General features: G+C 32.8%; 1 protein-coding gene across 10 annotated transcripts in view; it reads left to right on the plus strand.

Moving 5' to 3' along the window:
• NAALADL2 (N-acetylated alpha-linked acidic dipeptidase like 2) overlaps positions 1 to 17,048 on the plus strand; it is a 1,532,395-nt gene that overhangs the window by 1,132,302 nt on the left and 383,045 nt on the right. For all 10 annotated transcript variants that reach the window (XM_081235898.1, XM_081235896.1, XM_081235895.1 and 7 more), the window contains 3 exons: positions 176 to 268; positions 3,200 to 3,405; positions 7,392 to 7,511. In XM_081235898.1, the coding sequence (XP_081092024.1) occupies positions 176 to 268; positions 3,200 to 3,405; positions 7,392 to 7,511 (419 nt within the window). The remainder of the gene's footprint in view (positions 1 to 175; positions 269 to 3,199; positions 3,406 to 7,391; positions 7,512 to 17,048) is intronic.

Below are 17,048 nucleotides of genomic sequence, written 5' to 3' on the forward strand. Positions count from 1 at the left end.
ACAAAGTTTCAAATACATATTTGCCAAAAAGTATAATGTTGGTTATCTAGAAAAATTCAGTTGTTTGGAATTATTTGTCTAATCATATTGGATAAATAAATTTGAATGCTTTAAGAAAAAAGAAACAGCAGAATATAGAGAAACAAGTATATTTTAATTTTCTTTTCCCCCCCAGAGGAAAGAATTGTCAGCATGCAAATTCAGACAGTCACAAAATTTGAAACAGTTACTAATGTTGTTGGATATTTAAAGGGCTCGACATCTCCAGGTAAGTAGACCCAAATATTTATAATCTACACTTTATATGAAATATCACAAGAAAATGCTCTGTAACAATTTAATAACATAGTTAAATGTCCTACGTTAGATGTAATTACAAGTTCATACTACTCTAAAGGGTGGTATATAAAACCAAGAAGCAGGACTTTATTCTTTCTTACCAAATCCCTTCAAAGATAAATCATAGTAGAGAGTGTAACAGGGAAAACAAAACAAAATGGAGAAAACAGAGTTTAGATTTGTTAAATTGGCGTGTACCTGTGAGTAAAAGCTATAGAAACCAATGTTTTCTTTTTCTTTTATTCACTGTAACACCACTGAAGAATTTATTTATATCAAGAAAATACTTTTTTAAAAAGGAAATATTTTAGTTTTTATTATGTGTTTTTGTTTTTGTTTTTGTTTTTGTTTTTTGCCGTACGCGGGCCTCTCACTGTTGTGGCCTCTCCCGTTGCAGAGCACAGGCTCTGGACGCACAGGCTCAGCGGCCATGGCTCACGGGCCCAGCCGCTCTGCGGCAGGTGGGATCCTCCCGGACCGGGGCACAAACCCGTGTCCCCTGCATGTGCAGGCGGACTCTCAACCACTGTGCCACCAGGGAAGCCCCTAATTATGTGTTTTTAAAAAAATAAAAATTTTGGTTTTCAAATCTTTCATTGTTAGTCTGTGTCCCATCTCTGACCCTTGGTCCACTGACAATTCTGCCTAATGTTTGCTTGGCTTAGGTTTTGAAGGTGCTTATGAAAAGGATCACCTGGTTACATTTTAAATAGTTTTATACCTTGTTATGTGATGCTTATGGAATCTTCAGATGATACTGTATAGGCTAAAAAAGTGAAAATAACTGACAAATATATTAATTAACAACACTTCTGAACATATTGTGAGGTTGAATGACATATTACTGTATGCTGTGCTTGTTTTACATGGTAGAATGCAGTAGTCTTTTAGTACATTTGTGCCATTGTTATTGATTTGGTTGGGATATTTACTCAAGTTATCCTTGAAGCATAATTCTTCTCCATGATTTTAGTCAAACTGACTCCATAATTGCTAACCCAGGAAATTCTGAGATCAAGTTTTACATTCCCTTCAAGTTTCCTGCCAACCAACTCTTTAAAAATTCACAGACATCTTCTCTCTGGTTTCCTTACATTAGCAACCTCTGATGAACAACCTCTGATCATAATATTTTTAAATACAAGATATAAATGAATTTAGAAATTGTCACTATTGCATTTCAACCATTTCAACAAATTTATATCATAAGGATATCTAATTGAAGCATTAGAAATATTTATCATCATTGCTACATTTGCTAGTTATTTTTGAAAAACCAAACTGTACAAAACTATACTCACTGTAGGATAAAAAAAAAAAAAAAAAAAAAAAAAAACTTTCCTTATTGAATTCAGTGTAGAAAAAAACCCCCAAATTAAAAAAATCTATTTATTAGTAGTATTCCTCAGTGTGTAATATGTAAAACTTCTCAATTTTTATTTATTTGAATTCTACACAAAAATATTGGCTGCTCATTCACATACTTTTCTTATTTAATGACTCTGAAAATTAGAAATAACCATCAGTTAGTATTAAGGTTTTTATATATGGTTTATCCAGAATACAGACAATTCCAAACAGAATTTTTATACATATCTGGGAGATGAGTGAATCAATTCAACATTGCAGGCACACTGTGTATACCATTAATTAAGTTTGATAAATTATTGACAGATCAAATTATTGTTGGTTCCAATATCAGTGTGGAAAACTAAAATAGCTTCACACAGTTATGTTTCCAGTAAAGTAGTGTTTTGATGCCATGAAGTCAAGGTGTGATTCATTCATTCCATACATGTGTAGTACTTATTATGTGTCAGATGTTATTCAAAGTGCCTTACAAATAGTAACTTACTTAAAACTCAAAACAATTGAATGATGTATGTACTATTTTTACTCCCATTTTATGGTTGAAGAATTTAAGGCATGAGAGCCTAAATAAGCTTTCTAAGGTCATACAACTAGTAAGATGGATGGCCTGGATTCAAACCCAAGCAGGAAGGCTTTAAACTCTGTACACTTAACCATCAAGTTATGGCACATCTCCTAAGGAAATGACACTTAATGAAGAAAAGTCTTTTGACACAGATTGTAGGGCTACTTGATAAAGTAAATTTAGCTGTGTACCAACAACATTCACTGGCAAAATCAGAGGAAACTCTGGAGATACATTTTTAGTCTACCTTATTACTGACAACCGTCAGCAATATACGTTATTCAGAAGTCATCAATGTGTCATGGAGATCTTTCTAGTAGAGTATCTAATGGATTTTGTATGATTATATGAAATAAAATATGCAAAAAAGAAAAAGTATTTGGATGACATTCGATGATGATTTATTTTTTCCATCAGAAAAAGGAGAGGGTCTAAAACTCTAAGTTGAAGGTGAAAACTGATTCCCTAAATACTTCATTTATTGCAAAATCCATACATGACTACCACATTTTTAATACTTACAGCTACTGAATAACTGTTCCTTCAAATATATGAATAGTTCATTAATACTTACTGAGCATATGCACATTGTTTATAGGGCACTTCCCACTATGATTCTGGCAAAATGTTAGATAAGGGTTTCATTGTGGCATATTTGTATACTTCATTAATTAATATGCATGTTACAGATGACAGTAATATGGATCTAAGCTTTGGATTCATAATTGAGTTCAGCAGCTGCCTCTGCTTTGATATACACAGATGTGTGAGTCAAGACAGTGGGGGGGAAATGTTAGTGTTAATTATCAGAACAGTTTTGCATAATTGTTGCTCAGTTGTGCAATAGGATCATGTAAATGTCATTAAATTTATTGTTAAGATGTATATTGTATTATAATGGCTCTTGTTGCCTTCTATTTGCAGACCGTTATATCATAGTTGGCAGTCATCATCATACCGCATACAGTTATAATGGACAAGAATGGGCCAGCAGCACTGCCATCATCACAGCTTTTATCCGGGCCTTGATGTTAAGAGTCAAGAGAGGGTGGAGACCAGACCGCACTATTGTTTTCTGTTCATGGGGTGGAACAGCTTTTGGAAATATTGGCTCGTATGAATGGGGAGAGGTAAATGTTCATAAATTACTATGCCTTGCTCTCAAAATTGCAAGGTCACTCTCTCACTCTTGCTCTTGCTCTGGACTAAAGTAGACAAAGTGAAATTGATAAAGTCATGAACAAGAATGTGCATCTCAACCAGGGTGTGCAGTATGCTTATTTGCTGAGATCACTTCTAAGAATGCTAGGGAATTAGAGTTAGACCACAGTGATTTGTGTATGATCTACAGCTATCTTATTCTTGTTGCTACCAGACCTACAGACTCTGTTATGCCCACAGTGGTGTTTACCTGGTTATTGTGTTTCTTCTTAGGTTGACAGGCACTGGACAAGAAAGGGTCAAGTGATACATACCATTACCTTTTTTTTTTTAACTTTCTAGCAATTTTCTGGAATTAGGAAACAATCTTGTACGTAAAATGTTTATTAACTTATCACTATACCTTACCTAAACAATATAGAGATTGGACTCAAAATAGCAGTTTCCTTCCTTCTACCCTTTTATTCTCCCTCCCCTCAATCCTTCCTCCCTCTATTCTTACAACCCAACCTCCCTGCTCCTTCTTTTCTACCTATATCTCTACCTATCCACTTATCTAACTACCTTAGGAAGCCTTTGTTCAAATGAAATCTTGTGTACAATGGATCACAGTTAGTATAAAACTGGAGTAAATGTTCAAATATTTCTGATATGTTTGTGTCTCACAAATGCACTGTGTTCTTAATGGGATATGACAACTTTGGATTGAAACCACATTAACAACAATAAAAACATCATAAAACTCTTAGATATTCTATTTATTTTTATGACTTTATAAAAAGAAGTTTAATGGAAATATGTAGGAAAAAACCTACATAACTTTAGCTAGGAAAATAAAACCATTTGATATCCTAGTTTGTATACTGCTTCAGCTTTGTAGAAAAAAATCTCAAATATACAATGAGAAATTCTCTTGTTTTATTTTTCATTTAATCACTCAAAAAAAAAGATAAAATGTCTATTGGCTATCAAGAAAAATCAAAAAATGTATACAAAAGAAAATAGCAAAGATCTTTTTAACTTGAGAGAAGTCTTCAAAATGAGAAAAATTTTACAGTTGTAAAATTTATCAAGATTCACACATCACAAATTGAAATGCTTTTCTGTATTCAAATTAGTGGTGTGAATTTTTTCCCATTACTCAAAAGAACTAGTTCAAATAAAGAAATTCCATTGCTGACAGAACATTTTAGAATTGACAAATTTTTAGTAAGATGGAAAATGTAATAGCTGAACCAATCTCTCAAACTTCTATTCCAAATTCCATACTTTAAGGATATAAACAATTTAAAAAACAATCTGGGGAGTATATTTGTGATCTGGGATGGTTTTACTAATTCAGAATTTTTTTATCATAAAGAAAACAATGTTCTAGTTTTCTTGTAACAATAAGGCACATTTTTAAAAAATGTCTTTAAGATTCTTTCCAAAAATTTATTCTACTATCTCATACAGCCCTCTCCATATCTATGTAATAATCTTCATAGTCAACTCATGTTAATTCTAAATTAGCATGTGTATTTCTAAGCTGTGTTCTCAAAGTAGGCTTGTGTAACATTAATAGTTCCTAACTTAAATTCCTAAATATCCTTAACCCCTCTGCATGGGAAAATGAAGTGTACTGCAAACAGTCCTTGAATTTATTTGAGCATCATGCATGGTAACCTGCAGTTTGTTCAATATTGTGGCCTTGTGTGCATGTGAACAATTACATTTTCAAATTAAGTAAATATTTTTGTAGTTAATAAAATATTTTGTTTATTGACTCTGTTGTACCTTTTGGTAATTTTATAGTTTCTCAATCAACAAATACTAAAAATACAACTCTATACTGTGGGGAGTCTATAGGAAAAAATGTTTATGGTAGAAAAGTCTCTTCCTATTGAAAAAGGTTAGGAACCTTTGTCTTAGAGTATTTATTATATGCATGTATGCATATTTGACAGCTAATTATACATCCAGTCACTTTCTGGCTTTTTCCTTGACTAGGTAAGCAAAAATATATAAGCAAAGAAAATGGTGAATAATATATAGATTTGATTATTAGCTTATAAAGTGTACTATTGTAAATTGCTCTATCTTAGATTATTTCAATACAGTTCATGAAGCCTTTTTGTAACAATCTGGTTGAGGAGGAATTTAGTAAACTATTAGTTTTCCTGTTCTGTCTACTCTTATCAAAGCTACTCCTTCTGAAAATGAAAGATTTTCTTTTAGATGAAAGCAATTTGTGCACTAAATATATTCCCTAATGAAGATGAGTAAGGAAAGCACTTGTTGACAGGTCATAATGCCCTTTCTAATTTTGCTTACACAGGAACCCCTTGAAACTCAGAGTTATAATTAAAAAGATTAGGTTATACTGGTCAAATGGAATTTATAGTGATAAAGTTATAAGAGATTTGACTCAATACTAATTTCAATCCTTGAGGAAAATTATAACATTTTACTAAATAGGTTCTTTAAAAAGTACCATTTCTCCTGTGAAGAATTTTCATCTTCAGGCTATTGTGGAAATACTATAGACTTTGCAGTCAAAGAAATCTGAGTTCAAATCCTTTCTACCATAAAACAAGTGGTCTTAGGCAAGATTAACTTCTGAAGACTTGATTCTTCCAGTGAGTACATTAATGCCTAGGTTGTGAGGTTCTCATGAGAGTTAAATGGACTGACATATAGACATTGTCAGTGTGGTAGTATGTAAATAGAAGCTGTTTTTCTATAGCTCTTGTGTAGTAATGGACATTTTTAATAACAATATTATGTGTAAACCACAGTTCATCATTTCTATTTATTTAAAATACTTATTTTTAAATAAACTGTCTTTTCAATTCTTTTACAGAGGTATAGCTGAATTTTCAACATAAACTAGGAATAATATTATCTATTTGCTAGGTATACAAGCCCTTGCAGACTTTCATCTGATAGTGTTGGAAGAAGAAAGATATGTTTCTAAGATACAAAATAATATAATACAATTTTTATGATATATCTATAGAACTGCCACCATGATAATTACTCATTAAATATTTGCACAGGAGGGCTTCCCTGGTGGCGCAGTGGTTGAGAGTCCGCCTGCCGATGCAGGGGACACGGGTTCGTGCCCTGGTCTGGGAAGATCCCACATGCCGCGGAGCGGCTGGTCCCGTGAGCCATGGCCGCTGAGCCTGCACGTCCGGACCCTGTGCTCTGCAATGGGAGAGGCCACAACAGTGAGAGGCCCGCATACCACAAAACAAAACAAAACAAAACAAAACAAAAATATTTGCACAGGAAAAGGAAGCAAATAACAGAAGGACTTCTTAGTGGTACATTATTAATAGGATCAGTGGTCTTCAATTTTGGGGAGTAGGGTTTAGCAGAAAAGTAGAAAAACTATTATACTGAATCATTTTATTCTTCTAATGTAGGTGAAATGCATCAGGTTTTACTTCAAGTAATATGTGCAAGGCCACAATTGTATTATGCCCTATTTTGCTCAGAATAAAAAGCTGCTTTGTGCAAAAAGTAGCTCAGCACTTCAAAGGAAAGGGCTGATTTTATTAAACACTGAAGTGGTTTATCCATGTCTGTTCTCTAATTCAATGACTATAAAATTAAATGCTATCACTAGAGCAAATATTCCATCCTGTATTCTGAAGTTGAATCTCATACTATATTAACCACATAGGGACATTTTCTCTTAAATTTTTACCTTTTTTAGGAACATGAACATGCTTTAAAATATTTTATTGTATGTTATATGAAACTCCTCACCACCCTTATTTAAAACCCCTTTATGACCCTTGGGTACTCTAGTAAATAGTATGGGATGGCTTTACATTAAAAAAAAAAAGTATTATGCAATGTAATGATTTTAGGTAGGAAGTGTTTATTATTCAACATGTAACTGGTAAAGTGGAATCTGTTACTTTTATTTCTGTTAAAGATAATTTTTTTTTTTTTTTAATGTCAGGATTTCAAGAAGGTTCTGCAGAAAAATGTTGTGGCTTATGTTAGTCTCCACAGTCCTGTAAGCGGTAACTCAAGTCTTCACTCTGTAGCTTCACCATCTCTTCAGCAACTGGTAGCTGAGGTAAGACGAACCACTTTTGAATAAAATGATTTTGCAAAACTGCCTTTTTCTCTATAATCTGGCATTTCTTGATATTTTCATTTTTTTAATATGCATAAAAACATCCCTAAGTGATTTTTTGTTTTCTTAATATATTTATTTATTTATTTTTGGCTGCATTGGGTGTTTGTTGCTGTGTGTGGGCTTTCTCTAGTTGCTGTGGGCTTTCTCTAGTTGCGGCAAGCAGGGGTTACTTTTCGTTGCTGCATGTGGGCTTCTCATTGTGGTGGCTTCTCTTTGTTGTGGATCGTGGGCTCTAGGCACATGGACTTCAGTAGTTGTGACATGTGGGCTCAGTAGTTGTGACTCGCAGGCCCTAGAGCACAGTCTCAGTAGTTGTGGCACACGGGCTTAATTATTCCTCGGCATGTGGGATCTTCCCGGACCAGGGCTTGAACCCGTGTCCCCTGCATTGGCAGGCGGATTCTTAACCACTGCACCACCAAGAAAGTCCCCCTAAGTGTTTTAAGGAATGATCTAAGTCTGCAAGGGCCGTGTCAGCCACATGGCCGGGTATGTGGGGAGTTTCTTGCTTTTTGAGAAGTCTGAGGTCTTCTGCCAGCATTTAGTGGGTGTTCTGTAGGAGCTGTTCCATGTGTAGATGGTATTTGATGCATTTCTGGGGAGGAAGGTGATCTCCACGTTACTCCTCCACCATCTTGAAGGTTGGTGTCCCAGTGTTTTTATATGGTCAATTTTTTCTCATAATTTTCTTACTGTTTTGAATATGCTTTTCTGTTCCCTTGGTGTGGCAAATATTTTTACAGAAATAGAAATAATTAGTTCACTTAATATTAGCTTATAAATTTTAGAATTTAAAAACTCACCAAGAGTATATAATAAATATTAATATTTCTTTTAAGAGTTCCATTTAAGAAATGAATATATATATTTTAAATAATAAATTACCTCTCTTTCTATGAAAATATTCATTTCATATTAATATTTCACTTTGTATTTACATTTTATACTGCAAAATACAGGGAAATAATTTTAAAATATTTTCCTATAATGGTAATGCTAAAGTGTGCATTATAGACATCAAAAAACGTATGTCAGTCATATGAAACAAAGGAGTTTTGATAAAAATCTATTAAAATATTCAGAAATTAACTTTTTAGTTAGAAAAAAACTCATCTACATGGTGCTTAAGAGATTGAGATGTGAATCTCCTAATTTTTTCTCCATGGTTGGTGGTTATTTGGATGTGGAGATTGTTTCCAATTTTCAGCTATAATGAGTTAGTTGCTATGATTTTTCTCATGTATTGGTAGAATGGGTGCACTCATTTTTCTTGGGTATTTACCTAGAAGTGATATTGCTAGGTCACCAGGTAGATGTGTGTTTAACTTTAGTAGATACTGCCCAAGAGTTTCCAAAGTACTTGTACTTATGACACTACCACCAGCAGGAAGGTATGAACGTCCTAGTTGCTCCATGTCATCCCCAACATTTGGTATTATCATCCTCATGAGTGTATGGTGGTATATTTGGGGGTTTTAGTTTTAATTTGTCTGATGATTACTAACATTGAACACCTTCTGACATACTGTTTTTCTTATCAGATTGTAAGAGTTCTTTATACATTCTCGATACAGGTCTTTTGTTGGTTATATATTGTGAATTATTCTCCCGGTCTGTGGTGTGACTTTTCACTCTCTTGTTAATCACTTTATTAATTTTTGTTAATTTTTCTTATGTATATCTTCTATACAGCATTTATTGTTCTAATATCTTATATAGAACATGGTGAACTCAGTTTAATCTAGTATTGATGTTTAAGGAGCATTATAAATGTTTATAATCCATCCTGTTCACAAATATTTGAATGCTTACTTCATATGTGTGCTTTTCATTCTTCTGGGGACTATAGGATGTTCTGTAGAGATGAATGAAGTACCCAGGTCCCCTGAATGAGTAAGGAATAGAAAATCTTATGTAAGATACACTTTCCTGGAAAAAAGCTCCTTCTTGAAAACAATTTCCACTGACCCATTAAATATATAGTAAAGGATGTAAAGTCAATGGCTTTTTATTAATGAAACACAACTGCCTTTATGCAAAGTAGGTTATGAAATTAAAGATAAGATTTCTCCCCAAATAGTTTTAAACATTAGGATGCAACACAAGCACATGCACCTCTCTCTATACATATTGCTATTTTACCTTTATTTTTTGAAATCTTTCATAAATCACAGAAGGTATTGATTTTGCCTTTAGAAAAGCAGAATTTGATCATCCATGTATTAGTCAGTGTTCTGTAACTCTCAAGTAAATTGTGGTGAAATCTCTAAGAGGTCATTTTGAGGAAGCCTGGAGCATTCATACATATGAAAGTGGTCAATCTAGATATATTCTGCTTAAATGTTGCTTTTGAAACATCTGCTAGAAGCTTGCAAACCTGATCAAAACCAAATGGTCACATCAATATTGTAAAACTATCCACAGGTTAGACAGTGATTTTTTTAAAGTCTGAAAATGTAGCAAAATTATATTTTTATGGGGTTTTTTAATATGTTTTCTTTTTTTATATACCCAAAACTGCCTACATATATTTCATTTCAACTAAATTCATTAGAGCATTGAACCCAGAACCAAACTACACTATGACTTCATTGTCTGTTGCAGAGCTCTATTATGTGATAAATATTTATAGAGAATAAATATTTGTACTGTGTACAACATTGCTTTAGGTGTGTAGGACACATAATAAGCAGATGGACTGCCCCTGTCGCCCAGGAGTTTATGATTTTATCATGAATCTAAGACATGCATAACTAGCTAAAATATAGGGGTGAATGTGATATATGGATACTGGAATACACAAGAAAGAAATAATGTGATTGATTTAATTCAAAATTATGTGTTACATAACAATGGCACAAAATTTGAATGTACTTAGAATCTGTCTTTTCAAATCTCAATATTTTGATTGTGTAAACAAACTCCCCTTTTACTGAAGTGCCATATTGTTAAGCATCTGCTCTCTTTCTCTTGTGTTGAAGGGTACTCGTCTGCCACAGCTATGTCTGTTGTGGGACTTGTGTGGTTGTTACTGACTGCTGCAGTGCAGGTTTACCTTCTGCCTGACCATGCCACTGTTCTATAGAATTTAAAAACAACGCATGACAGATATTTTAGACCCAGAACCTGTTGGTTCATTTCTTGAGTTAAGAGAAGACTGACTTTCAAATAACTGAGTTATTAATTAATAGTTTTTATCTTGATGATATGCATATACATGCTAGAATTTTAAAAAAAATAGCCCTAGTTTTCTAGGGCAGCCATAAAAAATACCATAGGCTGGGTGCCTTAAAAAACAAAATTTTATTTTCTCACAGTTCTAGAGGTTGGAAGTCCAAGATAAGTTGCAGGTAGTATAGATTTTCCTGAAGCCTCTTTCCTTGGTTTGCAGCCAGCCACCTTCTCACTGTGTCCTCAAATGGCCTTTTCTCTGTGCACACCAACCTTAATTACCTTCTTAAAGGCCCTATCTCCAAGTGCAATTATGTTGGTGTTTAGACTTCAACCTCTTAATTTTGGGAAGACATAATTTAATCCGTATTACCAAAATGCAGGGTGGTAGAGTACAGAAAATAGGGTGGTGGAATTAAAATGGTTGTATATTCTTTTTCTCTCTTTGTTGTTGATAATTTTAATACAGAGTACTGAAATGAAACTTACTTTCTATTCTGCTTGCTTTAAAATATAAAATTAACATAGACTTTGAAACATTTTTGTACTGACTTGTCTTTTATGACTCATGGCATAATTTTCATTTATTCTTATCTTTTATTTTTTAAGGAGAGATTTTTTGTACTCTCTTGTTCACTATGAAATCCAACTCTTTTCAGTGGATTCTACTTTATCTTTCTTTCTGCTGCTTCTACTATAAGTAGTCAACTTAAGTGACCATAAAGACTAATAAACTGATTTAAAACCGTTTTTTACACTAATTTACCACTTCAATAAAGTCTCACATTTAAAATTGTGATTCTATTGGCAGGTTTATCTATCTCCTAGGTTTACGAGGCTTTACTTTGTGTTAAAACCAAACAATCCTTCCAGTTTATTACTGTTTTACAATGTTTTCTGTTCAGTATACACTGACAATTTGTAAATCTCTTTTTATTTAAATCTAGATATCAAGGGAAGTCTTATTGCGATTCTGGCTAAAACTCTGAATTTCAGAAGGCAGTTGACTTAAATATGTGGACTATATAGACAAAGAGCAGTGCAAACAAATTGAGGTATTAACAAATTTAGTTTGAACACATTTATGCAATCAAAATTAATATCACATTCTTAATGGCTTTAGCTGACTTACTTTTTGTCTGTGACTTTTTGGACACTAGACCTCTATAAGACTCAAAAGAATGGTCATTTTACTCAGGAGAGGTATTAGTAAATCATTGTTGTTTACAAGTTGCATAAAATTGTTTCAATTTCAATTACATGGCATCTTTAGTGCAGAACACTATACTTTATCATTTAAAAAGAAATAAAACTTACTCTGATGAATTATTTTTTCCCATCTGATATTTAATATGTTTTAAAAACCTACCAGTTATGTCATCAGTTAATCAACTGTATAGCAACCATGATAATAATGCTTTGCCATTCTGACACATGACATTTTATGTAGGATTTTTATGAGTAATGACATTAATGTAAAAAAACATGGATTCATGCTTTTACAAGAAACCACCTTTTTAAGTATAAGTATTGGGATAATTTTACTATCCATTGGCACATGCTTACCTTTGATAAATTGAGTAAGTTATGGCTTTTTCTATTTCTTTGTTGCTTTTCTTTCTCTCTCTTTTATTTCATAAATTTCAGATGTGCAACATTATAATTCAACATTTGTATGTACTACAAAGTGATCACTACTCAAATCTAGTTGTCATCTGTTCCCATACAGTTGCCCCCTTCACTCATTTTGCCCACCCACGAACCTTCTTCCCCTCTAGTAACCACTGATCTCATCTCTGTATCTGTGAGTTTGTTTTTATTTTATTTTGTTTGTTCATTTTGTCCTTTTAGATTCAACATATGAATGAAATCATATGGTATTTATCTTTCTCTGACTTATTCCACTTAGCATAATATCTTCAAATTTTATCCATGTTGTCACAAATGGCAGGATTTTATTCTTTTCATGGTTGAGTAGTATTCCATTTTGTATATATGTTACCAAGTCCAAGCACATACTGCTTGCTGCATGACAGGCCGATAAATTGAGAGATGTGTTGTTGGGGCAAGGAATAGTGACTTTATTTGAAAAGTCAGCAAATTGAGAAAACAGTGGACTCACATCCCAAAGAACCATCTTCCCTGAATTAGAATTTAGCCTTCTTTTTTACTAAAAGGGGAAGGGGTATGGTTGGTTGTTGTAAACTTCTTTGTTCTTGCAGCTGATCACAATGTTCCTATAAACCTTCAACAAGAAAATTGTTATTTTCTATTCTGCAACTTTTTATCTCTATAATAATGGAAAAGTTGTACCTTTGAAGATCAGTGCCTTGAGAAGGGCCATCATGTGTTATTTCAGGATATAGGCAACATTCTTTTACAAAGGTGCAGAGTCAGCATGACTAAGCACAGGCAACAGAGGACAAGGGGTAGAGCTAAAAGAATTGATCCAGTATGAAATCAGGTTTGTTCTTCTCTGTTACATATATACCACATCTTCTTTATCCATTCATCCATCAGTGAACCCTTAGGTTGTTTCCATTCCTTGGCTTGCTGTTTCTCTTTATTAAGTGGTATCTTAATCAAGCAATTTTGTATCGTATTAGCAAAGTATTGTTAATATTTTGGATTTGAATGTTTTGCTTGGTTCTTTAACAAAATAATTTTTTTCTGTACACTAACAACAATTTATCTGAAAGAGTAATTTTAAAAGTAGTGTAATTTAGGATAGCATCAAAAACAATAAAATACTTAGAAATAAATTTAACCAAAGAGATGAAAGACCTGTACACTGAAAACCGTGAGACCTTGATGAAAAAGATGGAAGAATACACAACTAAATAGAAAGATATTTGATGTTCTTGGATTGGAAGAATTAGTATTGTTAAAATGTCCATTACCTTCAGTGATCCACAGAGTTAATGCAATACCTATCAAAATTCAAGTGACATTTTTCACAGAAAAAGAAAAACTATCCTATATTTGTATGGAACCACAAGAGACACCAAAATAGTCAAAGCAATACTGAGAAAGAAGAATAAGGCCAGAGGCATCACACTGCCTGATTTCTAGCCAGACTATAAAGCTATAGTAATCAAAATAATGTGGTACTTGCATAAAAACAGGTCCATAGACCAGTGGAACAGAATAGAGTCCAGACATAAACCCATTTATATATGGTAATTTAATTTTTGACAAGACTGCTAAAAACATGTAATGAGGAAAAACACTCTCTTCAATAAATGGTGTTGGGAAAATAGGATATCCAAATACAAAAACATGAAGTTGGACCCCTATCTTAACACCACTCATAAAAATTAACTCGAAACGGATCAAAGACTTAAATGTAAAACATGAAACTATGAAAATCCTAAAAGAAAACATAGGTAAAAAATCCTTGACATTGATCTTGGCAATAATTTCTTGGATAAGACATCAAAAGCATAGGCAAAAAAACTGAAAATAAATGAGTGGAAGGAACTACATTAAAGAGCCTCTGCAGAGCAAAGGGAACAGTCAATAAATTGAAAAACAACCTACAGAAATGGAATAAAGTATTTGTAAACTACATATCTGATAAGGAGTTAATATCCTAAATATATAAAGAACCCATAAAACTCAAGAGCACAAAAGTGAATAATCCAATTACAAATGGGCAGAGGACCTGAATATACCTTTTTTCCAAAGAAAACATACAAATAGCCAAAAGGTATATGAAAAGGTGCTCAACATCACTAATCATCAGGGAAATGAAAATTGAAACCAAAATGAGATATCTGCTCACACTTGTTAGGGTGGCTATTATAAAAAAGACAAGAGACAATAAATGTTGGTGAGGATGTGGAGAAAATGGAACCCTTATATGCTAGTGGTGGAATTAAAATGATATAGTCATTATGGAAAACAGTAAGGTAGTTCCTCAAAACATTAAAAATTAAACTACCATATGATCTAGTGATCCCATTCTGGGTATATATCCAATAAATGAAATCAGTATCTCCAAAGGATATGTGCACACCCACATTCATAAGCATTATTCACAGTAGCCAAGATATGAAAACAACCTCAGTGTACATCAACAGATGAATGGATTTAAAAAAAAATGTAGTATATATTATAATGGATTTTAAAAAATGTAATATATGCAAAATGGAGTATGATTGAACCATAGAAAAGAAAGAAATCCTGCCATTTGCAATAGCATGGATCAGTGTGGAGGGCATTTTGCTAAGTGAATAAGCTAGAAGGAGAATGACAAATATTCTTTGGTATCACTTATATGAGGAATCTTAAAAAAAAAGATTTCATGAAAACAAAAGAATAAAGTGGTGGTTGTCAGGTTCTACAGAAAGGGGGAAATGGGGTGATGTAGGTCAAAGGCACAAATTTTCAATTATAAGAAGAGTAAATTCTGAGGATCTAATATACAGCATGGTGATTGTAGTTAATAATACAGTATCGTATGCTTAAATGTTTTTGAGCATAGTTCTTAAGCATTCTCATCACACACACCAAAGTTTTCTATACTAACTATGTGAGGTGATGGATGTGTTAATTATCTTGATCTTGGTAATCGTTCTACAATGTGTGTGTTTGTCTATATGTGTGTGCGTATATATATATATATATATATATATATATATATATATATATATACATCACATCATTAATTTGTACATTTTAAATATATACAATTTAAAAATTTGAAAGAAAGAAATATAAAATGAAAAATCTAAATAGGATCTTGGTAAAAGTAACATAAATATTTTGACTGAAAAAAAAATGGTTCTCTGAAACAAAAGGAATTTGATATAATAGTAATGATAAATAAATGCTTAAACAAATAGTATGTAAATGAACTTTGCTTTAAACTAGTATTTTCCAGTGTGTGTTGTAAAAATGTATATACATCATTTCCCAAACTTGTTTTATTCTGGAACATTTTTCCTACAGGCATCTTGTGAAAATGGCCACAGTTGCTGCTTTAAGCAAACACTATATGCACCTGAAAGTTGGAATTTTAACAGAAACTTACATAAGTATTCAATCTCTTCACTTTGAAAATGGATTTCTTCAAATGGCAAGATTTACAATTTGCATACACTTTTTCAGAAATGCACTTCTATATACAGTGCTGATAAGACTTGAAGGCATTGATTATTCCTTCCCTTTGATCTGGAATTTCACCTGCAAATTTTTAGCCTTAAGTATCATACAATTTGACACTAATCTCCTCACAGTTACTACTGTTAACTATATTTTTAGTTGCAAAATTATAATTTTAAGACCAGGGTGATAAAAGAAATTGAACAGCAGAAGAAATTAAGTTATTTTAACCCTGAAACAACAATCCTCCTGAGGGCCATTATAGCAATTTCCTGTGTGTCTTCAAGGAGTAGAGAAATCATTTCAATTCAGCCTAAGGAAGAATTCTCAAATAGGATAAATTATCTTAAGGTACTCAAACACTGTGCAGGTGTTGTGAAGGGGGATCAAACATTTTTATGCATTGCTGTTCCAGCCAGTCTTAATTTATATAATAATTAACTTGTGAATTCATCCTTTATTTATTTTTGTATTTACTTATTTATTTGTTAATTTGGCATCATAATATATGAGAACCTGCAATTGGTTTCCTAAGCTCTGCTGGTTTCTAGGTTGTTAGCTTTCATGTTTATTGTTTACTTATCTGTGTTGTGCCTTTACAAATTTTGGCCAGACGTCTCTAAGCCATGTATAATAACAGTTGGTGAATATAAGAGACCATGACAATTTTAAGTTCAGTCTTGATGTTTACACCTGTTTTCTGAGGCAGTCTAAATAAATAAACATGGAGGGTAGCTGTAGATATTCATCTGTGATAACCATGTCACCCTGAAGCAGCTCCAAGTCCTTTATCTGTGGCAGTCAATGGAAACTACAAAAAGAGTTAAAGATGGCAGTAGCTTAGATGTAAAATTGAAATAGATGTGATGCTAGAGAGGATTATAAAGAAAAGCAATTTTAGAATCACAACATCAAAACTAGTACCCTTTCCCCAGCACCCTTTTTCAAGTAAAGTAATCCAGAATTATTTAGTTTGAAAATTTCAGAAATTGAATGAAGGATATTAATTTATAAATTATGTTGTACATGAAGTTCAATCATCTTTGAAATAAAATGACATTTTTCTAGCTGTATTTAGAGTATCATCCAAAATATTAAGCAAATTTCAATAATATTCAGTAGGTAGTTATTGGTTAGGAAAATAATAAGGTATTGCATGATCTCAAAGGAGTTTATATGCTCTAGCTTGGTAAAGAT

Source organism: Mesoplodon bidens, assembly GCF_964165515.1.
Source record: "Mesoplodon bidens genome assembly, chromosome: 5".
Classification (NCBI taxonomy): Eukaryota; Metazoa; Chordata; class Mammalia; order Artiodactyla; family Ziphiidae; genus Mesoplodon; species Mesoplodon bidens.